Genomic DNA, 27,350 nt, shown 5'->3' with positions numbered 1-27,350 from the left:
ACTTTCTGTATTACTATTTGGAGAATAAAAGCGTAATACCAAAATAATAAATAAACTATACAATAAACGTCTATCTATTAATTTACTGTTAATTTAGTATCAAAAGAAGTAATGAGGAACCAACTAAATTACACCCTGTATTGATTACTATTTGCAGAAAACACTTGGTAGACATTAGGTACAAAAATGAAGTAAACATGATGCATCGTATTTCAGTCAGCAATATACCGATTAGCAAGAAATATTTCGCAATTTAACTTGGATATGTTACTTTACCTATATAAAATAGGTGTTTCAATGTTAATGTTTTTCAGAAGAACGCCTTTTCCTTCCCAGAGATGAGCTCGCTACCACGGTAAGTAACAGCCTTTTAAACTCCCTTTGCTGGAAAATGACCTCCTCTCAGATAGGGATTTGAGCCTGAATCCACCGCGCTGGCTCAGTGTGGTTGGTGGGTAAACACATGTCAGATAATAATCATCCAAGCATGCGGGTTTCCTCACGATGTTTTCCTCATCGTAAGTTGTGATAAAAGCGTGCATAACATAACACTTTATTTGTTGATGGAGAGCTCGCTTTCTGCCAATGATAATGTATTCACGTATCGTGGATTCGATTAATGGATTCACGAGCGCCGCGTCGCCTAGTGCTCAAACTGCTTGCTGGCGTACGCGAGTCGCTTCGATCGTAACGTGAACATACAAATATTGTTTATGAATATGTTTATTCACTTTCTGAAACAGATCGAAATCGACTCAAGACAAAACCAGATAGCAACCGAACTGAAAATCACTAAATCATGTTTCGAATGAACGAAATGCAAAAGCTATAATTGGGCATTGCTAGATCACTAAAGCATGTTTCGTGAACGAAGTGGAACGAAGTGAAACGAAGTGAAACGAAACATGCTTTAATGATCTAGAATGCCCAATTATACACTACTACTAGCTGATGCCCGTGACTTAGTTCGCGTAGCTTTAATAATTGTTTTCTAAATTCCGTGGGGATTCTATGATTTTCCGGGTAAAAGTAGCCTATATGACACTCTCCAGCTGCTCAATCACGGTAAAATGACACCTAAAATGTCACGATCGCAATCACCTCTGATTGGTAGACACTTGCTCACTATTGGCTGCAATGCATTGCCGCAACAAGAATACCATAAATTAAGCCAATCACAACAATTGTGATTGTTATAATGATTGATGCAGGTTTTTCGGAATCGACCTACACAGGTCTTTAACTATAAAAAAATAAATATATGAATTTTTATTTTATTTATTTATTTAAAATAGTTAAAAAACTGGACATAGATAAGATACACACTGTATAAGAATGAAAAATTTATATAGATTTTTGATGTTTGTCAATATGATACTACGGAAAAATATGATCATATTATAGTGGTCAAGATCTACTTCGAAAACTTTGGAAAAAGTATATACAAAATAATGTCAAATTGTACATTTATGAAGACTATTTAGAATATACAATATATGTCTTTTTTCAGTTTAAAAATTGGAAAATTTTCTTAATTGGTAAATGAACTAGAACGTTAGTATGATAAGTGTTCTGTGTTTCAGAGATAAACCAATAAAGTTAAAGCTGCTGACACATTACTGTGTTGTTGTGTCATAACTCGTAACGTAACAACGTTTTATCACTATAACACACACTTATCTGATGCCCTGGCAAGTAATTGACACTTGAATCTTTCGATCGTTGTGCTGTTTTTTAAATATGAATAGCGAGCAAACAAACAGGGTGGTCACATAATATTATTAAGTCATAATTAAGTTTCACACAATTTCAAAAAAAAAAAAAATTACAGGTTTAATTATATCCGTTTTACAATGTATCCTGTAAATAGTAACAAAATGGTCTTGTCCATTTAGTTTAGGATTGTGTACATACAATAATTTAGTGATTAATTTACCGGTTCACAATTAGCCGTCCATGATCACCTGCAGTAACATACTGCTGCTCGATTGCGGTAGAATAACAGCTACAATGTCACGATCGCAATCATTTCTGATTGGTTGACGCTCGCTCACTATTGGCTACAATGCACTGTTGCAACAAGTTGCACATCACAACACAGTAATGTATTCGCGTCTTAAGAAAACAAAACAAGAGTCCATATATTATAAGAAATAGGCCCCCTCTTACCTGGAACTCATCCCAGGGTATGGCAGAGCACTCGTCACTCTTCAGGTCGTCTGCGACTATCCTCATGCAGGATTTGGTGTTCACACTCTGCTGGACTATGTGGATGTTGTTGAGGCGCCATGTGCACGTAGAGATCTTGAAATTAAAAAAAAAAATAGTCCTTGTAAAGGTGGATCCAGACCAGCGCACGGGAACGAGCCGTGCACACTGTACTGTGTAGAGTCTGGACTCTGACCAACGAAAGTAAGCGCTGCAAATTCAAAAAATATCAGTATGGCAGCCCCAAAATTAGTTAGTACTAGCTTATGCTCGCGACTTCGTCCGCGTGGACTACACAAATTTCAAACCCGTATTTCACCCCCTTAGGGGTTGAATTTTTAAAAATCCTTTCTTAGCGGATGCCTACGTCATTATAGCTATCTGCATGCAAAATTTCAGCCCGATCCGTCCAGCAGTTTGAGCTGTGCGTTGATAGATCAGTCAGTCAGTCAGTCAGTCAGTCAGTCAGTCAGTCAATCAGTCAGTCACCTTTTCCTTTTATATATTTAGATAACAGACCTGGAATTGCCATTTTGATAGTACAGAAATGAAAATAAAGTAATTTTAAAATATCAAATTAAGTTATTCCAGGTCTCTTAAAATAATTTTGGATATCTGTTAAATATTAGGTTAGGGGTGACGTGTAATCCAATATATCTAGTTGTTACATAGCCTACCTAGCCTGCCGTTTCATAGCCTACACTATAACTGTAGTGAACTGTGACTGACTATGACTATGTCCTTGACTCCCTCCCAGGAATATAACAATTATGAAATGAAAGAATAGCAACTAACGTACCACATCCCGTCGTTTGCACGAGCTGGTGATGGAATGGTCACTGGGTGAGGAAGATCGCTCCACCACTTCTGCTGCGACTTCGACGCCGCTCGACAGACGTCCGTGCTCGAACTCTCTGTCAATAATTTATAATCAATATTTAAAACAGGCAACCCTGTTTGTTTCTTGCTAGTTCTTCTTGATAGCAATGGCAGTTCAAATCAGTGAAAAACCGGTTCTTCTTTGTTGAAGATGGGATGTCGATGACATACATAATGGAAGATGGACGTCTTGCGGTACGGTGGTAAAAAGGTGAAAGGCCAAGATTGAAAAGTTCCTGAGTACACTCTCTGAAAAAACCGACAAGCCCGCACGCCTTTGAAGTTTAGCCAGTAAAAGAGAGTCTTCGCCTATGAGTCTCCTAGCTCGACAATCAACGGCAGCCAGAGCCGCTAGTTGGTACTTAGCGGAGCCAACATAGAGGTGAGTGCAGTATTCCATACACGTATTTGAGTAATCGTTTTTTTGTGGTGATCTTGGCTTTGGCTTAGTATCACCTAAACGCGACGTCCGCATTGTCAGGCGACTCGGCCGCGAGTCCCACTACGAGGTTGCAGTCGCTATCTATTGACGTCACAAGGGATGTGAAGTAGTCTCACCTGAACGCGACATCCGCATCGTCAGGCGACTCGGACGCAAGTCCCACTACTACGTAGCGGTCGCTGTCGGAGCTGGCCGTAGACGCGGCGTCGCTGCGAGCATCGTCTCTGGTCAATGCGCTGTCTATTGACGTCACTAGGGATGTGAAGTAGTCTCACCTGAACGCGACATCCGCATCGTCAGGCGACTCGGACGCAAGTCCCACTACTACGTAGCGGTCGCTGTCGGAGCTGGCCGTAGACGCGGCGTCGCTGCGAGCATCGTCTCTGGTCAATGCGCTGTCTATTGACGTCACTAGGGATGTGAAACCTCGACGCATTGTCGAGAAGCCTGAGAAAAAAAAATTATCGATATCAAGCTTTAGTACCGTCGTGTTCCACTATGACTTTACTATATTTTTTCCACCTACCTCCAAAACTCAGCCCGGGACTAGCAGGAGGGATCTCCTCAGCTCCCAAGGGCTGCGCTGTGCACACTTCTATGGAAGCTTGAGTCGCCAACACCCCGCTATCTCTGTCTAACATAGACGGTGCCATTGTTGCTTCTGAACCTGTAAATTTTAGTTGCGGATTGTTGGCACAAGTTCCAAGGAAACACCTATAGCTCTAAATTAAATAAAACAAACAAGATTTACAAAACAAAATTGACTGAAAATGAAAATGAAAAATTAAAATCTTTTTTTATTCGTATAAACTTTTACAAGTGCTTACGAATAGTCGGATGTATCTACCACTGGTTCGGAATGCCTTCTTCTACTACTTCGTCCGTTACCAAAGATACAGCTTTTTGAGTGTGTTTCATCACAAACTCAAATAAGAGCAAATAGGCATCTTTTAAGCGATCGCCATCTTAGACTGCATCATCACTTGCCAGTAGGTCGCCAAGCGTTAGTCTATAAATAAATAAAAAACCGTCAACCGATCCGTAGTAAGTCCTGTAAAGTACAGTGTCGTGAAGCAACTTACCTAATCTCAAATCATTAAGGCTGGAGGAATCGAGCGGCACGCTGTCTAGATCCCTGGAAGACTCCTGTCCGGGACAGTTGGAAGGCAATACCAGGGTGACTTCTACTGCCGGCACTACTAGACCCACTACTATTGATCTGGAACAAGACATCAAAACTTCGGTAAGCTGTTTCGAGTTGATTATGGAACTTGGAGGTCTTCTTCTTCTTCTTCACTCTGGGCTGGTTTCCGCACTTAAACGTTTCCGTCTGTTGTGCGTGCTGAACTTGGAGCTTGGAGGTACAGTTCGCGATAGGTCGAGATGTTATGAGGCGGGGGGACGCTCCGCACACCAGCAGCGCCCGCGCTCGCCCACATGAGCGGGGTGATTAAGTAAAACGTTGCAGTAGCGACAGCAACGCGACAGCAGTAGCAATGCGACAGTTAATTTCCTGTCTCCCTTCCTCTTATTTTGCTTTGTGGCTATTGCTGTCTCTCTCTAGCCCCTGTTACGTGTGACGTTTGACAGCAATGATCGCGAGATTTACGCCTGTCGCAAGCCTGTCGGCTGTCGCGAAATACGTAATCACCGCGCCGGTTCGTGCGGGGGCTGTGCGAGTATGCGGGGCGTTCCCTCCCCGATTGCAATCTCGACCTGTCGCGTACTATATTTTCTTAGTCTTCAAGTGGAATTAACCAGTTTTTGAACCACAAATAAGCTCATATTGAATTATTGGCTTGGGCGGTATAGTTAGAGAAACACCAAAAACACATTCTTTAATTATTTTTGTTCAATGACAGGTTAGCCCTTGACATCTCAGATCACAACCCATATCAAATGCGAAAGTATGTTTGTTTATTGGTTTGGCCTTCAATCATGTCACAACAGAGCAACGGATTGACGTGATTTTTTGCATGGGAATAGTTGAAGACCTAGAGAGTGATATATTATTCTTTATCCCGAAAAATCAAAGAGTTCCCACGGGATTTTTACAAACTAATAGTAGACCATAAACTCCAAAAAGCTAAAATTAAAGTTAACTTACCCCTGGTCATCTTCAGGCAATCTGCTGGCTTGATGCGCAAGCCACGCGGTCAGTTCGCTGATGCGTTCCATTTGACGCAGTAAGAACAACAGTTTACAATGGTTCAGTCGTACGACACTGAGGCCAAAAACCTAGAAAGAAGCTTTAAAGAAGATTAAAGTTAACTCACCCCTGGTCATCCTCAGGCAATCTGCTGGCTTGATGTGCAAGCCACGCGGTCAGTTCGCTGATGCGTTCCATTTGACGCAGTAAGAACAACAGTTGATAGTGGTTTAGTTGAACACCGCTCAGGCCGCAAGTTCGGCCTATCACCCATATGCGGGAGAATCCCTCTTCAAAACATACCTGATAAAAATAAGAATGTTGTATAGACAACTTGTATTTTTGACACAGGGTACTGATTCTGAGCACAACTAAATTTTAGAGCATTTGCATTCTCTTCTTACTAATATGAAAAGCACAGTAATAGTTTGACAGTTTTAAGTTGAATTTGAAAGAGCCGTCAAACCTCGTGACTTTAGCTGCCAGTCGTTTAAATTTGTCTAAAATTTAGTCTTTAAATGTAAAATTCGTGTTCCGTCCATTTTTAGTAATATTAAAAAGAAAATCCAATTACTCTAAATTCAGTTTAGCGAAAAACAAAGGAATCAGCGCCAGTAATTCCGTAAAATTCAATGATTTTCCTAGGTTAAAAAAATGATCTTTTAAATCAAAGAGTTCCCACGGGATATTGAAAAAAAAAAGTAAATACACGCGGATAAGCCGCAGGCATAAGATGGCTGACTTACCCAAGCAGTTAACGGCGTAGCATCCAACAAAGGAGATGGTTTATAGTTAGTAGCGCGAGCTCCACAGAAATCCGCCCACAATGGCTCCACCCTCGCACACCACACCGATCTGTTTTCCCGCCACAGCATCTCATGAGTTATGGCTGTTCCTCGCTCTATGTCATCCAGATCTAGAAAATTCATCATCATCATCATTAACCGATAGACGTCCACTGCTGGGACGTCTCTTGTAGGTACTTCCACACGCCACAGTATTTCGCCGTCTAAATATTGCCGCCGGCCACGCATTGGCGATTTCTCTGGTGCTGCAAATGATCATGGGCGGTGGTAACCACTTAGCATTAGGTGAACCACCTGCTCGCTTAAAAAAAACTTACTGTCAGCATGCAACAGGAACTGCTCGTGAATAGGGTCCATATCCTCACTGGAGCACGGGAACTGTCCCCTGGGAGGTGCGGATCTTCGCATGGAAGATATTATGGACGCTAAATCGGCTCTGCTGCCTGCTGTGTCTGTCAATTTAAGAAGAGACTGTTAGTTCTGTTAGTCGGGCGGACATTATTATAGACGCAATACGTCAATATGACGTATTCTTGATATTGACGACCTCCCTGGCGCAGTGGTGAGCACTGTGGTCTTGTAAGTGGGAGGTCCCGGATTCGTTTCCTGGCAGGGGCAATTTGGGAATTTATTATTTCTAAATTGTCTCTGGTCTGGTGGGAGGTTAGTTACCACATTACCGGCAAAAACCGTGCTGCCAAGCGATTTAGCGTTTCGGTACGATTCCGCGTGGAAACGGATCAGGGGTACGGGTTTAATGAAACTTCCATACCCCTTCCAAGTTAGCCCGCTTTCATCTTAAGATTGCATCATCACTTAGGTACTACCAAGTCAGGTCGCAGTCAAGGGCTAACTTGTATCGAAATTTTAAAAATATCAGCTCTTAAATTTTATGACATATCTGAGTATAGGTATATATTTGGGGCAGTGGCGTGCAACTCATAGAGGCATAAAAGCGCTGCTTACCCAAGAAATAGTTAACTCGGTTGAAATTGCTCAATGCTCATTATTCTTTGACTGGCTTACCTAACTACTGCTTACCCTGGCTTTAAACCCTATGCACGCCACTGATTTGGGGGTATAAGTCCATATACTCACTAGCCCGTGGCGACTCCCGCACATTGGTGAACATGGCTCTGGCGGTGCAGATGTGGAGCTCCTTGGGCCGGTCGCGCTGCTGCGACACGTGCTCCGGGCCCGCTTCTAGAACTATCTGAGACCAATAATTTCACAACATTTTATAAAAATGTAGTAAGTATCAATAGATTTTTGATTTTAATTTAGTGCTAGTTGAGTTTAGTAACAATCTCGTACTACACAATTACGTACTAGTTTGATTATTCCAAGTATTTTTTTTTTGATGCGGGTTGCCTTTTCAAATTCTTCTGTTTCTACCCAAAAACCTTTGTGAAACATAACCTCAAAATTTTAAGAGTTAGCATTTTAAACAGTTTTACTCGATAATCAGTAGGTACCACAATAGTTGTATGGGTTTAGAATTTAGATGAACATGGGTTTAGAATTTTCACATGTTATGATCGGGATCTTACAAAAATGCGCTAATCTAAAAGTGCAGGAGTGCTCTTCGTTCCGTTTAAATACACAATTCCCGTTATATACACTACATTTAATCACCCCTTAACACTAAAATTATCTCTAATTAAATAATTAAGTTGAGACCGACAAGACGTCAAATAGGTATGTGTGACAGAGACAACGCTCTACGAAGCCGAAATGTCGTTCTAAAGGTCGATGTACATTACTTTCGGCCGCGTACTGTAAGTTTGTAAGATTACGAAATTAGCAGGATAGAACTTATTATCCGCTAGCATTTTCCCTAACAAAATCAACCTGAAAAGGGATGTAAAAGCTTTTTCAAAAGACTCAAGAGTTATAGAATAGATTACCCACTTTAGGCATGATGGCTTCAGTCCGTATGTCAATATAGGCGGAGGTATCGTCCTTTGGTGCGTTGTCTATGGCTGCGGCACCCACGTGCGGCAAAAACGCGGCTAGCCACAGTATGCTGGGCACGTCCACCGATACGCGCACTGGGCTCAGTTGCACGTACAGTTTGGGCGCCGGCACTACAAGTAGCAATCGTATGTTATGAATCAGTATGGCCGTATACGCAATGTCTACAGCTGCGGCATCAAGGTGCAACAGGAATGAGGCTAGCCACAATATGCTGGGAACATATGGACTCAGTACACGTATAGTTTGGGCGCCGGCACTACAAGTAGCAATCGTATATTATGTAAATCAGTATGGCCGTTTACGCGATGTCTACGGCTGCGGCACCAACGTGGGGCTTGAATGAGTCTAGCCAAAGTATGCTGGGTATGTTCGCGATACACGCACTTTGACTACTATTTATTCCGAAAAAATAGCATTTCCACGTCAATGTCATGAATCATCACTCAGTATGTTCGTATTAGATGTCAGTATGGCCGTATCAGATCATATAGTCTCTGGAGCGGTGTTATCGATATTTTAATGCAGATCCTACAGCGCCTTGAATGAAGTAAAAACCCTGCAAAATTCACTATTCAGGAACGGGATTTTTGATTAAAACTCATTTCCGAGGTGGATAACATTAGAAATTTAACAAAAAAAGTTGCAACTGGATTAATAACAGTATTTGATGGCAAACTTACAGCCTAGGTACAGCAAAAATCACTTATAATTAGTACTAACCTGGAAAGCAAACATCCCCAGGATAATAGAAGAAAGTTAGCTCTGCATGTAGCAGCCCTGCGTCTCCAGGTAATGTCGCCTTTTCAGCGCTCACGAACGGCCTGGGCGCTTCCCTGGACTTCGATCCTGTTGACACCTGGTTAAAAATATACTAGATAACTGTTCAATCTACTACAGAAAAATCCCAAACACACGAAATCCTGTTAAACGGATTTATGTTGTTCTTGATTGCCAACTGGCACTCAGGAAAGAATCGTCATCGTCACCTGATAGACGTCTACTGTTTGACATAGGTCTCTTGTAGCGACTTCCATACTTTTGATGTCATAATATGTCCATGTCCAACAACTAGAGGTCTTTCAACGCTACGCTTTCTTGTGTGAGGTCGCCATTCGAGCACCTTGAGACCCTGAGGTTTCTGAACTACGTGGCCTGCCCATTACCACTTCGACGGGACTTCCATACTTTTTATGTCATAATATGTCCACTACTAGAGGTCTTTCAATGCTACGCTTTCTTGTGCGAGGTTGCCATTTGAGCACTTTGAGACCCTGAATTTTTTCGAACTATGTGCCCTTTGCCACTCAGCTTCTCAACCCGTTTAGCTATGTTGGTTACTCTGATTCTCCTACGAATCTCCTCCTTTCTGATTTGATCAAGCAGAGAAACTCCAAGCTCTCATCAACTCATTTGTTCTGACGCACTCAATTGACTCATCACCGCCCAGCACAAAGCCTTGAATCTAGAAAGCTGAATTTTCCTAGTCGAAGAGGAAAGACTTCAAGATTCCCACGGGATAGGGAATATAGAGAATTTATATGATATCTTTATTTCGCCGAGCAAAGCCGCGGGCGGTCGCGCAAACTGTATTTTTCAATAATGTAGACCTTCATTAAGAAAATATTTGTCGCTGACACGACACGTATTATAGACACTGTTGTTATGTTAGATTTTAAGGCGTTATTCTTGTAAATGTTTGACTGTATATTCTATTCTATTCTATTCTAGAAGTTCCATCCAAATAAAGCTGGTGGAAGGCAGCTCGAGGCATAACAAAAAACGTTACCTTATAAACCGTGAAGTCATCTATCCTGAGTACAAGGCAGGTTGTCATTAGTTTTCCCAGTTGCTGTAATATCCGCGTTCTAGTAGGAGATGCTGTAATGAAGGAAATGATCTTCGATGAATAATCTTCTAAACATGTAAATGGATAAGGTGACTGACTGACTGATCTATCAACGCACAGCTTAAACTACTGGACGGATCGGGCTGAAATTTGGTATGCAGATAGCTATTATGACGTAGGCATACACTATAAAGAAAGGATTTTTGAAAATTCAACCCCTAATGGGGGTGAAATAGGAGTTTGACATTTGTGTAGGCCACGCGGATAAAGCCGCGAGCTAGTCACGAGTTAAAACTAAAGAACGTCAAAATAGGTTAAGTGCGAGTCGGACTCACAGACGAAGGGTTCCGTACCAAGAAATAACACTTTTTAATTTTCATGGCGGCTGTTTTGAAATTAGCCATCTTTACTATTTGTTGTTATAGCGGCAATAGAAATACACATTCTGTGAAGATTTCTACTTCTTACCTATTACGGTTCACGAGATATAGCCCGCTGACAGACAGACGGACGAACGGATGGATAGCTGAGGCTTTGAAATTGAGTGAGGAGCGCCATCTGCTTGCGAATGTGGCGACCGCCACAAAAGTAATATAAGGGTATTTTCTATAGATAATGTAAAGTAAAGTAAAAGTAAAATATTCTTTATTGTACACCAAAACCATAACAATAGAAATATAACAAAGATATTTACATAGGCGGCCTTATCGCTAGAATAGCGATCTCCTCCAGGCAACCGAATAAAAAGAATACCCGACTGAGTTACCCGGCTCGGACCTGGGCGCGTTTGGAACCCTCGTAGCTTTAGTTTTAAGTTTGCGTAATAATTATCACCACTATGTCTTAGAAATCCAACATCTGACCATCAAAAAGAGTAATTTATTACCTACTAGATAGATGATGCCCGCGACTTCGTCCGCGTGGATTTATATTTTTGAAAATCCCGTGGGAACTCTTTAATTTTCCGGGTTAAAAAGTAGCCTATGTCCTTCCTCGGGATACAAACTATCACTGTACCGAATTTCGTCAAAATCGGTTGAACGGTTCAGTCGTGAAAAGCTAGCAGACAGACAGACACATTTTCGCATTTATAATATTAGTATGGATTTTGAATAAATCATTTGACTTGACTTGACTTAACCTTTTGGTAGGATAGAGGAAAGTTAAGTGCACAGTGTAATCCTTTGAGCGCAAACTCACCAACAAACTGTAGGGCGATTGTCTAAAACCTGCATCAATCATTATTACAATCTCAATTGTTCTGATTGGCTGAATTTGTGCGATTCTTGTTGCAACAATGCATTGTGAGCGAGCATTAACCAATCAGAGATGATTGCGATCGTGACATTGTAGCTGTCAAACAACCGCGGTAGGGCCACTGGTTACCTTGTGATGTGACAGTAGTGTTAGCGTTGGACGGAGCGTTGGTCGGCGCTTGCGCAGCGGCGCGGTGGTTCACGCCGTTGGGCACCGGCTCGTCGACCCTCTCACTGTGACTAGTCTGCAACGTAACGCAAACTCACCAACAAACTGGTTACCTTGTGATGTGACAGTAGTGTTAGCGTTGGACGGAGCGTTGGTCGGCGCTTGCGCAGCGGCGCGGTGGTTCACGCCGTTGGGCACCGGCTCGTCGACCCTCTCACTGTGACTAGTCTGCAACGTAACGCAAACTCACCAACAAACTGGTTACCTTGTGATGTGACAGTAGTGTTAGCGTTGGACGGAGCGTTGGTCGGCGCTTGCGCAGCGGCGCGGTGGTTCACGCCGTTGGGCACCGGCTCGTCGACCCTCTCACTGTGACTAGTCTGCAACGTAACGCAAACTCACCAACAAACTGGTTACCTTGTGATGTGACAGTAGTGTTAGCGTTGGACGGAGCGTTGGTCGGCGCTTGCGCAGCGGCGCGGTGGTTCACGCCGTTGGGCACCGGCTCGTCGACCCTCTCACTGTGACTAGTCTGCAACGTAACGCAAACTCACCAACAAACTGGTTACCTTGTGATGTGACAGTAGTGTTAGCGTTGGACGGAGCGTTGGTCGGCGCTTGCGCAGCGGCGCGGTGGTTCACGCCGTTGGGCACCGGCTCGTCGACCCTCTCACTGTGACTAGTCTGCAACGTAACGCAAACTCGCCAACAAACTGGTTACCTTGTGATGTGACAGTAGTGTTAGCGTTGGACGGAGCGTTGGTCGGCGCTTGCGCAGCGGCGCGGTGGTTCACGCCGTTGGGCACCGGCTCGTCGACCCTCTCACTGTGACTAGTCTGCAACGTAACGCAAACTCACCAACAAACTGGTTACCTTGTGATGTGACAGTAGTGTTAGCGTTGGACGGAGCGTTGGTCGGCGCTTGCGCAGCGGCGCGGTGGTTCACGCCGTTGGGCACCGGCTCGTCGACCCTCTCACTGTGACTAGTCTGCAACGTAACGCAAACTCACCAACAAACTGGTTACCTTGTGATGTGACAGTAGTGTTAGCGTTGGACGGAGCGTTGGTCGGCGCTTGCGCAGCGGCGCGGTGGTTCACGCCGTTGGGCACCGGCTCGTCGACCCTCTCACTGTGACTAGTCTGCAACGTAACGCAAACTCACCAACAAACTGGTTACCTTGTGATGTGACAGTAGTGTTAGCGTTGGACGGAGCGTTGGTCGGCGCTTGCGCAGCGGCGCGGTGGTTCACGCCGTTGGGCACCGGCTCGTCGACCCTCTCACTGTGACTAGTCTGCAACGTAACGCAAACTCACCAACAAACTGGTTACCTTGTGATGTGACAGTAGTGTTAGCGTTGGACGGAGCGTTGGTCGGCGCTTGCGCAGCGGCGCGGTGGTTCACGCCGTTGGGCACCGGCTCGTCGACCCTCTCACTGTGACTAGTCTGCAACGTAACGCAAACTCACCAACAAACTGGTTACCTTGTGATGTGACAGTAGTGTTAGCGTTGGACGGAGCGTTGGTCGGCGCTTGCGCAGCGGCGCGGTGGTTCACGCCGTTGGGCACCGGCTCGTCGACCCTCTCACTGTGACTAGTCTGCAACGTAACGCAAACTCACCAACAAACTGGTTACCTTGTGATGTGACAGTAGTGTTAGCGTTGGACGGAGCGTTGGTCGGCGCTTGCGCAGCGGCGCGGTGGTTCACGCCGTTGGGCACCGGCTCGTCGACCCTCTCACTGCGACTAGTCTGCAACGTAACGTAACGTAAATACAGGAACTATTCCAGTTTAAAAAGTACAAAATTAAGGTAACGTATTTTTTTATTATTTACCAGCTGCCCCGGCGAACTTTGTACCGCCTTACAGACGATTCAATTTTTTTAAATTATTCTTTCCGTAAGAACCATCCTCGTACTTCACCATCCATTCATCCATCCATAACCATCTACGTAAAAAACAATTAGCGAAATCGGTTCAGCTGTTCTCGAGATTTGCGATCAGCGACACATTTAGCGATTCATTTTTATATACAGAATAGCAATCACCTCTGATTGGTTGACGCTCGCTCACTATTGGCTACAATGCATTGTTGGAACAAGAATCGCACAAATTCAGCCAATCACAATAGTTGTGATTGTATTGATGCAGGTTTTACGAAATCGACCTACTGGTCAACAGGAAGTATCCTATAGGTTTTCTTGACAGACCCGACAGACTGACATACAGACAGACAACAAAGTGATCCTGTAAGGGTTCCCTTTTAAGCAAGGGTAGTTTTGAGATATGTTGTGGCCGTATGGTAATAATTAAATGCGGCAACGGTGGAAGATGTTTATTGAGAGCCGGCTTATGATCTACTCTTGCTTATGGACTAACAATACTAATAAAGAAATCTTACATACTATTGTTTTAAACTTATTGCTTAACGACCTAACCTACATAATTTTGCATCACCTCTCTTTCAATCCGATGTGCAGGCAACCTACTTTGATATATTGAGGAGTTGCATTTTTATGTTACTTAAACTGACAATTCGTACATATTACAACTCCCCTGAAAATGTATGCGGTTACCCCTCCCCTTAAAAGAAAAAAAATGTTAGACGCTACATCGAATCAGAAGAAAAGATGATGACAATCACAAAAATAAAATCTAATGCTAAATAAAATTAAAATTATGTAAGGAAACATTTTTTTTTAGTTACTTCCTGTGCTTAAAGTGCAATTTATCTTATCTCTTACTTCGTATGGGCATACTTTCAACCTTACTTATAACTAGAAAAATCGTAATCTATTAAGTGCACAGTCAAGGATTTAACTTTTACAAAAGTTTCGAAAAATCTCATCATAATAAAATAATCTCAAAATAGCATCATAGGTATTAGATATGTATAAGCTGAGGTATCGATTTCACAAATCGACTTCAAAAGATTCTTTGACCTATCAAATCGTCGTCATCATAAGTAGGTATACAGCTGTCGTATAGCATCGTCGTAAGACGGTAAATATAAGGTTTCTATTCTATAACCCATAATAATACCTATTATTAAGTAAACATCTCAGGTATTCATATTTCCTGGACAGTCAAAATAAATCTCTCCTAGTCTTCATCTTCCTTTCAAGTTACTTCTTCACATAATACAAATAAATAAACAAATCAACAAACGCGGCGCGTACTCTCCTAATCAATATTTAACATAACATGCTTGCGAGCATTTTTCATAACACTTATAATCTTCATCAAACTTATTTCTTTCAATAAGTATTTCAATAACATTCAACTTTTCATAAAAATTCTAGGTCTTTCACTAACACCAGCGCGGTAGATAATGATCAAGAGTCTAGACAAATATATAGTTGAATGAGGAGGTACTAAGTATGCACAAAACATCGCGTCCAAATAAATAAATAACAATCATCTTCCTACGTCAGTATGTCTCAATCCAAAATAAATATTGTATATTTTATACCTATAGCACTTCTACAGCCGAAGGGTGATCAAGCCTTTGGTTTGCAGAGTCCTAACTTGTCAAAGCCGGGTATAGTCTTATATCGTCAAAACTTGCACGAAACTAGACGAAAAACGTCTGTAGGGGAAAAAATTCTCCTTATTTCATATTCATTTCCTTGTATTTGCAAATTGCATCTCGAGCAAAACCATTGTCTCGTATAACAATACAAAATATTCGGGTACGCGTGTGTCGTTGACCACGCGATGACACCGTTATAATTCTCTGAATTATTATATTTCGATTTTAACACCGAATATTTACGAAAGAAGTAAGTACCTACTTATTAATTTATTAATTATTATCTATTATTTGTTTAAACTATCCTACACACTATATAAAATCTTACAAATTAAGCACGAACGGAATTTATTAGTAGATAGTGGAGCAAGTATTATTTATTATTAAAAAAATTACCAATATTCTCCTAACCTATACGTACAAAATTAAATTATCTACCCAAAAAAAATTACAATTCCTACACATTCTACCTATTTGCCCATTACGAGAGATAAATTGCACTTACTTTAACTATTAGCGACGCATTTTATCAATCAATTTCGTGACCGCCGTGTAGTCGCCGTCGTCGTCAGGACTGGTTTTGGTCATCAGGTCCGGAGGTCTGGAGTCTGCGCCTCTTCTTTACTGCATCTTAATGGGCCGGGAACACCCTGGACTCCTCGAACTGGGCCGGGAATACCCTGGACACCTCCTAGTTGTGGCCGGGATAACCCTGGACGCACGATGATGCTGGGCCGATCAATGAAGCTTGAGATTGTCTTCTGTTCATAAGCGATTCATTTTTGAACTTATTTCTTGATGTTAGTGTTTCTTGATTTTTAATACAGGACGTGGAATTATTTTCTTCTTTTTGTTCTAATTGAGTCTTGAATCTTGATATTCTTTAGAAAATTGTGTAGTCTTCTTCTTGATCGGTGCCCAGCCGGTGCACGCACTTAGATTAGGCATGCACCGACTGGCAAGGGTCGCCATGAGATATGTTGTGGCCGTATGGTAATAATTAAATGCGGCAACGGTGGAAGATGTTTATTGAGAGCCGGCTTATGATCTACTCTTGCTTATGGACTAACAATACTAATAAAGAAATCTTACATACTATTGTTTTAAACTTATTGCTTAACGACCTAACCTACATAATTTTGCATCACCTCTCTTTCAATCCGATGTGCAGGCAACCTACTTTGATATATTGAGGAGTTGCATTTTTATGTTACTTAAACTGACAATTCGTACATATTACAGTTTGTTTTCCCAAAATGTTCATAAATAGCATGAAAATACTACCTTAGCACTGGGTGTTAACGGCCTAGGGTCTAAAGTCTCCAGCAGAGTGGTGCAGAAGGAAGACAGGGCTTGTGATAACCATTGACTATGTGGCGTGGCCGCTTCCCTGCAATAAAAGAAAATCACGAAAAATGTCTACAGATACTTTTATGCAGAAATGTATGAAGTACTTGCTTTAGCTCGCGACTTCGTCCGCGCCCCCATTTAACCCACTTAGGGGTGCAAATCCGAAAAATCCTTTCTTAATGGATACCTACTATTTACAAAGAACACACCCTCCGAATTTCATATCTCTAGGACTAGTGGTTTAGGCTGTGCGTTGATATATAAGTCAGTCAGTCAGGACTTTGAATTTTATATATATAGATTAGTTCTGTAAATGTTTGGAATTTTGGATACATCACGGTGTGACTCTAATATGGGTTAAAATATCAATTAAATTCAATTCAAATTTCTTTAATGTGAATCACAAAATGTTACAAAAATAAAAAAGGTACAGCCAATTTCTGCCTATTAGCATGCAATATGTTATGACATACCTAACCACTTGTACATAGTTTTAATAAAATTAGTCACTGTGGCGGTTGCCACAATAGAAACTAGATGGCGCTGTTCAATCGATGACATAGTCCCGAACAAATGTACCGCCGACAGTACTCGCACTAACAGAGTGTTCTGCAATCTGGACTATATATATAGAAGTTTCAAGATACAACCGTCGGCCCAGCTGGCGCTACCGAGCACAACCAACCGCTCGGTGGGAGATCTCCCCTTTGGTACGGTCGAGCCTGCACACCGCTCCCGTACATCACAATAAATACTTAATCGCAAAAGTAGTTTATTTATTTATTAATTTATTTGCCCCACACAGGCGAGCGCGGGTGACGTGCAGGTGTGCGAGGCGTCCCCCCGCCTCATACCTCGATTGCCATCTCCATCCGTCGCGGACTATACATACAAAAGGGTGCAAAGGTGAAAAAATACCTACCTATACCCTCTCCAATGTCGCCGGTCATTGGAAGCTTTGTGATAGGGAAAGAGGTCTGCTTGCATACTGACTAGAGTTACTTGTAACGCGCCACCGTTCGCTAGCTGCGGCATTTCTGATCTACCCACTGCAACAAAGAAAAAACGATATACCATTTCACTCTGAAAAATGAAAATGAAAAATGAAAATGAAAATGAAAATCTTTTTTATTCGTATAAACTTTTACAAGTGCTTACGAATAGTCGGATTCATCTACCACTGAAAAAATGTATAACCACGCTCTGCTACCAAATTGGGTTAAGGGTGTCTCCGTTGAAAACTCGAACTTTACCAAAGATTTTTTTTAAATTTGGACAAAAAAAACATCCATACTAATATTATAAATGCGAAAGTGTGTGTGTCTGTCTGTCTGTCTGCTAGCTTTTCACGGCTCAATCGTTCAACCGATTTTGACGAAATTTGGTACAGAGATAGCTTGCATCCCGGGGAAGGACATAGGCTACTGTTTATCCCGGATAATCAAGGAGTTCTCACGGGATTTTGAAAACCTAAATCCACGCGGACGAAGTCGCGGGCATCATCTAGTTTACAATAAAGAGAAAAAGAGTAAAAGTGGACAGGGAAGCACTTATCTCTATAAGAGATCTCTACCAGTGACCCTTGGCAGTGCGAGAGGTTATAGAGGGAGTAGAATAGGTACAAAAAGAAGATAGAAATATTCATGAAAAGAATAGCGACTGTGTAATATTACATAATGTATACATAAATTAAAACAACTTACATAAACATACAGACTATTATATAATATATTATATATTATAAATATAAATAATAATTTATTTATTTATATTTATATATATTTTTTGTAGAAGTTTTAGGTATTAAATCCACAACGTAACTACTTACGTCCGGGATCATCGCATAGATGCAAGTCTATCCTGGGTGCGAGCAGATGATATGAAGTTTCCCGCACGTCGTGCTTGGCGAACATTCGTGCTAGGATGTCTTTGTCACCCGAGTTTTGTCTACTGTGGATCTGTTCGCGAGGTTCTTCTATCTGTAGAAAGAATTACAGGATTGCTAAACGCTACATGACTTTATTTCGAAAATTCCCATAGTTAAAATAGTTTTCCTTTTGTTTCTGTTAGTCTTATGTCACACTTTGGACAAATCTAGCGGAAAAACGATCGCGGAATTTCGCATGTTGAAATTTTCTTTGCCCGCACAATATACCTCAATGTTACTTTGAAATAGAATTTCACGAACGAATTACGGCTAGATGTCTCTGGATTTAATGCACAGTTAAACTGATTTATGTACAAAATGAGGACTCACTCGCCATTTTAACTCTATGCGTCAACTACAATTCTAAACATGTCTAAAGTACGATTTTATTCCTTATTTCATAGATGAACCGTACATTTTGACATGACACGTGTGTCAACACAAAGTTACAATGGCGAGTGAGAACTTAAAATTTATGCATTACTAGCTGATGCCCGCGACTTCGTACGCGTGGATTTAGGTTTTTAAAAATCCTGTGGGAACGCTTAAATTTTCCGGGATAAAAAGTAGTCTATGTCCTTCCCCGGGTTGCAAGCTACATCTGTACCAAGTTTCGTCAAAATTGGTTGAACGGTTGAGCCGTGAAAAGCTAGCAGACAGACAGACAGACACACTTTCGCATTTATAATATTAGTATGGATAGTAATTATTGTTGTAATGCTGTCATTTTTTGCCTAATGCGGTTGCCAAAATGTGGCATTAGAAAAATGATCCATCCAATCTCGATTTCAATTTTCGACTTCTCCACGGTTTCTCTTCCTCTCACGTCGTTTCAACAAACTGACCTTATGAGCTGCCTTAGTCCTCGTGGCCATTTGCGTGGCCTTCTGCACGGGGCCGGCCAGAGCCGCTGCGCAAGCCAAAGCCGCCCGCAGCTGACCATCTGTCAACGCCCACGCTAGCGGCTCTGGACGAAGAACTAACCTCGAACCCAGGACCGCACAATCTGGGGAAAAATATTTAACACTAGAACTTTCCTTTCTATGCATGACCAGTTACCGCCTGCGGCTTAGAATGAACTTGATAAAGCAAGCTCTCTAGTCAGGCGGCCGGGATGCTATGACAAAATATATGGCGCTCTATGGAACCAAAATACAACAAGCGCCCGTCGGGCATCCAATTCGTGAAGATTAAAGGCCGGACCGCAGTATAGCGACGCTGCTCGGTGCGTCGCTTTACGCCAAAACATTATCTATGCTGCAAAGCGCAGCAACGAAAGGCGCCACTGTACTACAGTCCGGCCGGTTGAAAGTAGTTGAATTCCTTTACAACAAAACTAAGAGTTGTCTTTGACGCGTCAGCTCTAACTACTCGGAAATTCAATCAAATTATTCATAAATGATTCAATATTTTACATCTCTGATACCTGCATTTTCCTAGATTATTGCACGAATCACAATTAAAACCAAAGTGATTATTTACTCTCTCATAGAATATCAACTATTTATACTAGTTCATATCGTGTGTAAGTATTTATTATTGAATGTAACACCGTATGAATTAGAAATGATAAAATTCTAAACAAACCTGAAAGGCGTTTCTTGATAACAATCCGGCAATGTGTATTGCCCAATAGCAGCCTCAAAGGAGGAAGGTTAGCTGCTGTCGCGCCGAGGGCCTTCGCTTCGATACGCGCACTTTGCCATTCCAATTCCTAAAAATTATATAGGAAGATTGAGTCAATGGAAAAGTTCTAAGCTCAAGAACATCAAGGTTTAGCACGAAACTATGTTCGTATTCGTGATTTTCAGTATGTTATGCTTTAATGATTCATCATCACCATCATTGTCAACCGATAAATGTCCACTAATCGACATAGGTCTTTTGTTAGGGACTTTCGCACGCCACTATCTTGCGCCGCCTGAAGCCAGCTGAAGCGGAATCGTTTGATGTCGTGTGTACTGTCCACCTAGTGGTGGATCTTCCAGCGCTGTGCTTTCCGGTGCGAGGTCGCCATTCTAACACTTTGAGACCTCAAAGTTTATCGGACGTGCCCTGCTCATTGCCCATGTCGGTTACTCTGCTCCTTTAATAATTGTCAGAGTAAAATTAACCTTGAATCCTTGTTTTAAAGTCGTACATTCTGTACTACTTTGTAGTATTTTTATATTATCACAAAGGATTTGCTGGCTGGCGAGACAAAAGGAAGAATAATTACTCGTAAGAAAAAAAGTGTCTACATTTGGAGAAATTGGTCAAGCGAGAATTATCTGGAATAAATTATTTTTACTGTTTCTCTTACAGTCTGCTTACAGTCCCCGGACTGATTGCAGAAAAATGAGAGGGGAAAAAACTGTTTCACTGTAAAATTTATCTTACCTTAAATATAAGTAGCTGCCCAGTGTCAGGAGATTTGATTCTAGTCAGTCTTAAGTCACCTTTCCGACCTTCCGGCGTGCGCGACTCCACCGTCACCCTCGAGATCTAAAGGTCAATTTCAAAGATCACATCAAAAGAGCATATTATGGAAAAGAAGAATTGGCAAAAAAAATTTAAGCTTGCTACGTTCCCGTAATTTTAACATATTCTGTTATTTTGCTACCCTGCCTTAATTTATGGCCGACTGCGGCGAAGCCCTAAGGATAGTGTGTTTGATCTGTATGTATATATGTCCCTTCGTGTGAACGCTCGTAACTACTCAACGGCTCAACCAATTTTGATAAATGATACGTCATTAGATTCGTCGGTATAAAATTCTCTAAAAAAATCAAAATAGCGGATTTTTTGCGCTTTAACGTGCGGTTTGAAAAAGATATACTACAGTCTGGGGTTTTTTTTTACTTTTTAAATTACTGGTTGTAGGTACATCTTTATTTTATTTTAATGACATGAAAATTACTTGTAAATGAAAGATATTATATTCACCTGAACACTACTGGTGAACGCATCACATCTGAAGTCTATTTGCACTTGATTCACAGCCACCGAAATTCCATCTATTACCTGCAACAAATAGATGATATCCTGTCCAAATAGATGACACGGTCTACCAAATAGATGATATACTGTTCCAAATAGATGATATACTGTGTCAAATAGATAATATATTGTACCAAATAGATGATGTCCGCGATTTCGTCGACGTGTAATTTGGTGAAAATGTTTTGAGAATTCTTTGATTTTCAGGGACAAAAAGTAGCATATATCCATCTCCGGGATACAAGCTATCTATGTTCCAAATTCCGTCAAAATCGGTTAGACGGATGGGCAATTAAAAGGAATAAAATAGACAGACAGGCACACTTTTGCTCTTATAATATTAATATGAATTTTGTACAGTACCTGGCATTAAATATTGTACATCAACCTTTAGAAAAGATAGTGGTTTCATAGAACGTTGTTTGTATCGTTGAGACCGACAAAACATCACATAGGTATGAGTGACAGGGACAACGCTCTACAAAGCCGAAATCTTATTCTCAAGGTTGATGTATAATAAGGTAGAGTTTACACGAAGCCAGTAATGCTGGCGCCAGTCTGCAGACAAGCCAGCGTTGGCCTGGCCCTTGTTGTTTAGACGCGGCCAATCATTCACGGATTTTTTCTTCTGGTGTGCACACGTTTGGAAAAAATAATGAATACGCAAAGGCTGTTGAAAAAGAAATGTTTAAGGAATATCTCTGCATTATTAAGAGAAGAGTTGATTGATATATTACAAAAAAAAGGGAGCGAAACGACTTTGGATAAGAAAATGGTTAAGCGATAGACCTGTAACTGGAGCTTCTGCCTTGTTGCTGAAACAACTAAGATTAGACGATCCTTCTGAGTACAGGTTGGCGTTGCGGGTTAGGTTAGGTTAGGTTAGGTTAGGTTAGTTTATTTTATTAGGTTGTTGGCGTGGCGTTGTTGTCGCAGAAATTCCAAATAAAACAACAAAGAACACACACCGTACGGACGTTCGCCAGTGACTGGCGAGACTCGTATACACGTGTCCGCAACGCTGGCGCGGGGGTCGAAGGGTATGCGGGCGGAGGTCACTGGCTAGAAAAATAGACGGTCGCTCTATTCTCGCCAGCGTTGGCAGCCAGCGCTGGCTTGGCTTGAAAAACAGTTTACACAAGGCCAATACCAAGCCAGCACTGGCTGCCAGTCTTATTGGCAGCCAGTGTTGGCTCCGTGTAAACTATGCTTATATCTTGCCGGCTACTGTATCAGCTTCTAGTTATTCTAGCTCCTCACCTTGTGTATGTAGCTATATTTGCCCGGTATGGGCATCGCTGTAGCTGCGTTAGCGTGCATAGTACGTGGCTCCTCGCATACTTCCAGCGCTATGCTCACTTCGTCTAGATTCTGAAACAAATCACATTTTTTGAGTAATTTTGTGGCCTAAGGGCGTGCACTAATCCGTGATATCACGGATAAGGGCGTGCACTAATCCGTGATATCACGGATTCCGTAAAAATAATTTGTATGACGGCCACTTCGAAGAATCACGGATACGAACCGGATACGGAATACGGATGAGTGCACAAAAGCCCTAAGCTATGATTTTTTTTACGTCTCAGCGCCATACGTTACATCATCACAGGTAGGACACACTCATTAAAGAATTTCGTCTTTAGGCTTTGGGGTATCGACGAATTGAATTGAAAAACTCCTACTATTATGTAACTAGATGATGCCCGCGACTTCGTCCGCATGAATTTAGGTTTTTAAAAATCCCGTGGGAACTCTTTGATTTTTCGGGATAAAAATAAACCTATGTCCTTCCTTGGGATGCAATCTATCGCTGTACCAAATTTCGTTAAAATCGATTGAACGGATGGGCCCTGAAAGCCTAGCAGACAGACAGACAGACACACTTTTGCATTTATAATATTAGTATGGATGAATGGGAAGGGGTCAGGAGTCAGGACCCGCGATACAGTGGGATACAACGCACAGAGAATATTAATATGGTGTCTAAGTTTATTTCGACCTTGTAACATACGTACTATGCCAACAATAGATTACATTAAGTGCACGAACACGATTTAACACGCGCATGCAATTTTTAAATCGATAACGTACCTACGAGTAACTAGGTAAGTACTAAGTACATATTATTATGTGTAACTACATATTACTGTCTAAATATCTCATTATTATATACGAAGTACACAAACGGATGTTTTAAGTCTGTCGATGTTATTTATAGATTGAAAATTGTACACATAGTATCAATTAATTTAAATTGTTTTTTATTCGTACCGAATCTATAGTATGCGGCAGGTCGTGAGGCAATCGGGGTATGAAGCAGAGGGGACGCACACCCGGGACCTTTGCGGGTGTGCGGGGAGTCCCCACCCCGATTGCCATCTCAACCTGTCGCGTACTGTACATGCGCATCTATAGTTTGCGATAGGTCGCGATGGCAATCGTGGTATGAGGCTAACCCGGTATGGGCGAGCGTGGGTGACGTGCGAGGTGTGCGGGGCGTTCCCTGCCCGATTGTCATCTCGACCTGTCGTATACTATACTTTGTCTACTTTACAGACACAACATATGACGGAAACGGGCTTGTATCCATTTCAAATGTTCAATCGGCCAATCAGATTTGATTTGTGATGTCAGGTGATGTGATAATTTTTTCAGGTCATCTATTAAGAATCTGATGGGTCTGCCCAACATCTCTGTTGTTATTGATTCAAAAACACTAGTAAAAATTTATTTGAATAATAAAATGATAAAAATCTTGCCATCAGTACCCTTATTATAAACGCGAAAGTGTGTTTGTTTGTTGGTTTGTCCTTCAATCACGTCGTAACGGTGCAATGGATTGATGTGATTTTTTGCATGAGTATAGATAAAGACCTGTTAGGCTAACATGCGCACCACGAGAAAATTTTGTCTACGCATTTACTCGTCTTATTTGTATGAAGAAACACGAGATAATGCGTAGACAAAATTTTCTCGCGGGGCGCATGTTAGGCCCTCTGGAGAGTGACATAGGCTACTTTTTTTCAAGAAAATCAAAGAGTTCCCACAGGATTTTTAAAAAACCCAATTCGACGCGGACGAAGTCGCGGGCATCAGCTAATTTCTATTAAGTAATAGTAGTCAAATGATAACAACTTGAGGGAAATAACAACATGGAAGTTGATGAATAACAGGTTTCTTTCTTATCAGAGCATGATTCAACAAATAAATAAAACATAAACAAGTCTGATTTTACATTTTGAACTTTGTATTGTAAACTTATTTTTTAAGTCTCTTAAGCTTAGCGCTACTAAGTGAAATAAAGAGTTTTTAGATAATCTAAAGTCAAGATAAAAAATCGGCATTGTTGGAAGACCGGCAGTGGAGGCCTCTTTTTTTAAATAGAGTTAGTGATTACCGCCGCCCATGAACATTTGCAGCACCAGAGGAACTGCTGATGCGTTGCCGACCTTTAAACTCCCGACTCCCCACTAGGTGGACAGACAATATCAAACGAGTCATAGGGAGTCGCTAGATTCACACACACAAGACACATGCACACGGCACAAGACTGTGGCGTGTGGTCCCTACAAGAGACCTATATCCAGCAGTGGACATCTATCGGGTGATAAGAATGATCATGATTTTTACTTTTCCCTTATGAATTCCACAATACCATTTATGAGATCATCCAGGACCTGCATGGTGACAATGGTCCACAGGATTTTTAAAAATCTAAATCTATGGGTCATGGGCATCATCTAGTCTAAATATATAAAAGGAAAAGGTGACTGACTGACAGATCTATCAATGCACATCTTAAACTACTGAACCGATTGGGCTGAAATTTTGCACACAGATAGCTATTATAGGCATCCGCTAAGAAAGGATTTTTGAAACTTCAACCCCTAAGGGGGTGAAATAGAGGTTCGAAATTTGTGTAGCCCATGCGGACGAAGTCGCGAGCATAAGCTAGTAAAGAAATAAAACAATTTATTATATTTCTCACCAACACAATAGGAACTGTCTTCAATTTAGTCCATTGGATCCTGAATGAGGCTCTGTTACACCTGGCCGAGGTCAGGCGCACCCATCCCGGCAGTTCCAGGAGGTCCGTCAGTAGATCCTCGTCCAGGGTCAGGTCCTGAAGCTCTCCCGACCCTCTGAGAGCTGAGAGAGAGATCTGTTCTGGTGACAGGTTCTTGGTGTACCTAAAAAATTGTAAATGGATTTTGGTAAATGTTGAAAAGCTGTGAAAGCCTAAGACTTAAGACTTCACCCTCCAATTCAGGGAGCCCGCAGTTTCCGCCCGCATTCTACGCCGCAACACAGAGACCAGGAGAAAATCGGACTTATTGCCCGTCGCCTGCGCGCGACGTTGCCAGCGCGCGGCGGTGACGCTAGGCGAGCTAGCGGCGCGGGCGTCTCTTCTTGCCCGGGCTCCTGTGCCCATTCTCATTCCCTTTCTGGTTGTTAGCCAGCATCGCAGTGGACTGCAGCAGGTGGTGATACGTCTGGTATCACGTCTGGGTCCCAGGTCCGGTCGTCGCTTGCCGCCGAAGATTTCCGTGGTCTAATCTGACCGATATGTCTGGTGATTTCGCTGTCCAAATTTGGCACATATACTACATACATAACAGACACCTGCATCTCTAACATTTGGAGTTATATGCCTTTAATAGTGATTTAATAGTGAAGAAAAACATCATCATACATGCCTAAGAGTTCTACATGCTTCAAAGGTGTGTGAAATCTACCAATTTGCAGCGTGGCCAGCATGATGGGCTAGAACCTACTCATTCTGAGAGGAGATCCATGCTCAATAGTGGACTGGAGATGGGTTACAATGATGATGATTTTTTTAAATAGAGATGGCGAGCAAACGGGTCACTTGATGTTAAGTGATTACCGCCACCCATGAACATTTGCAACATCAGAGGAACTGTTGATGCGTTGACCGCCTTTCAGGAACTTGTTGGTCTGCCCCTTGAATAGCCCCATGTATTAATCTAGTGGAAACTCCACTGATAATCTTTTTTCTCTGGGCTGGTTTTCCGCACTTAAACGTTTCTGTCTGTTGTGCGTACCGCTGATAATAATATTATGTTGAAATTTAAAGTAAAAACTGGCTAAATACACCATTCTATTTAGTGCCAGTCTACTATCAACTTAAGTAGGTACTAAAATATTGAAAAGAAATGTGTAAGTAATTTATTTTAAAACATATAGGAGATGTAGTTCGGTTATTGATCAAAGCATAAGCATCCACTCTTGTATCAAGCTGTATGGCTAGTTTGAAAGTTATTGACTAAGTTATATTCTTGTTGTGATAAGAAAACATAATCCTCAACATAAAAGAACCATTACTTATTTAAATGATTCAAAAATATTAATGTTGTTATAATCATGTTTTTCTGCAAAAATTACGTTTCAGGTTTTTGTAAGAAAACAATTTGTAGTTTACATTGAAGCACACAATAGTGATTCATTGCGAATCACAAGAGTCTATCAAGGTTATAGCAACAACCTAGACGGAAACAAATTGTATAAACATTGTTATTTTATGAAATTAGAACACTTGTAAAAATAATAAACCACTAAATATCTACAACAACAAGTTTTACCGACTTACCTCGAGAGATGTTTCAATAACTGATTCTTAATTATAGTCACCATTTTGAAGATTCGTCTTGTATCTAATTAACGCGTGAATTTTAACGAAAAATCATTATTTCACACATGAATTTCCTTAGCCCATTCAAGACTTTAATTTTCTTTCTTCTTCATTTTATGAATGAGTTGGCGAATGAGATTATGAATTAAATGTCAAGAGGACAACGCTGTCAAAATAGCC

At 41.6% G+C, this 27,350-nt stretch overlaps 1 protein-coding gene across 1 annotated transcript in view; it reads right to left on the bottom strand.

Moving 5' to 3' along the window:
- The window catches only part of LOC117992940 (bridge-like lipid transfer protein family member 3B), a 37,256-nt gene extending 9,937 nt beyond the window's left edge, over positions 1-27,319 (bottom strand). Inside the window, exons 1-23 of the mRNA XM_034980667.2 lie at positions 27,129-27,319; positions 25,506-25,707; positions 22,778-22,888; positions 21,464-21,541; positions 20,918-21,022; positions 20,126-20,252; positions 19,384-19,544; positions 18,440-18,590; positions 17,534-17,660; positions 16,546-16,651; positions 13,366-13,480; positions 10,248-10,339; positions 9,182-9,317; positions 8,396-8,571; positions 7,583-7,697; positions 6,802-6,936; positions 6,425-6,594; positions 5,806-5,981; positions 4,612-4,748; positions 4,056-4,196; positions 3,805-3,976; positions 3,008-3,122; positions 2,170-2,304 (exon numbers count right to left, since the gene is read on the bottom strand). Coding sequence (XP_034836558.1) covers positions 2,170-2,304; positions 3,008-3,122; positions 3,805-3,976; positions 4,056-4,196; positions 4,612-4,748; positions 5,806-5,981; positions 6,425-6,594; positions 6,802-6,936; positions 7,583-7,697; positions 8,396-8,571; positions 9,182-9,317; positions 10,248-10,339; positions 13,366-13,480; positions 16,546-16,651; positions 17,534-17,660; positions 18,440-18,590; positions 19,384-19,544; positions 20,126-20,252; positions 20,918-21,022; positions 21,464-21,541; positions 22,778-22,888; positions 25,506-25,707; positions 27,129-27,172 — 3,027 coding nt within the window. The 5' untranslated portion in view covers positions 27,173-27,319. The remainder of the gene's footprint in view (positions 1-2,169; positions 2,305-3,007; positions 3,123-3,804; positions 3,977-4,055; positions 4,197-4,611; positions 4,749-5,805; positions 5,982-6,424; positions 6,595-6,801; positions 6,937-7,582; positions 7,698-8,395; positions 8,572-9,181; positions 9,318-10,247; positions 10,340-13,365; positions 13,481-16,545; positions 16,652-17,533; positions 17,661-18,439; positions 18,591-19,383; positions 19,545-20,125; positions 20,253-20,917; positions 21,023-21,463; positions 21,542-22,777; positions 22,889-25,505; positions 25,708-27,128) is intronic.
- Positions 27,320-27,350: the final 31 nt, after the last annotated feature.

The sequence above is a fragment of the Maniola hyperantus genome, chromosome 22 (genome assembly GCF_902806685.2).
Source record: "Maniola hyperantus chromosome 22, iAphHyp1.2, whole genome shotgun sequence".
Taxonomy (NCBI): domain Eukaryota; kingdom Metazoa; phylum Arthropoda; class Insecta; order Lepidoptera; family Nymphalidae; genus Maniola; species Maniola hyperantus.
Note: the sequence above shows the minus strand (reverse complement) of the source record. Positions and strands in the feature narration are given on the sequence as shown.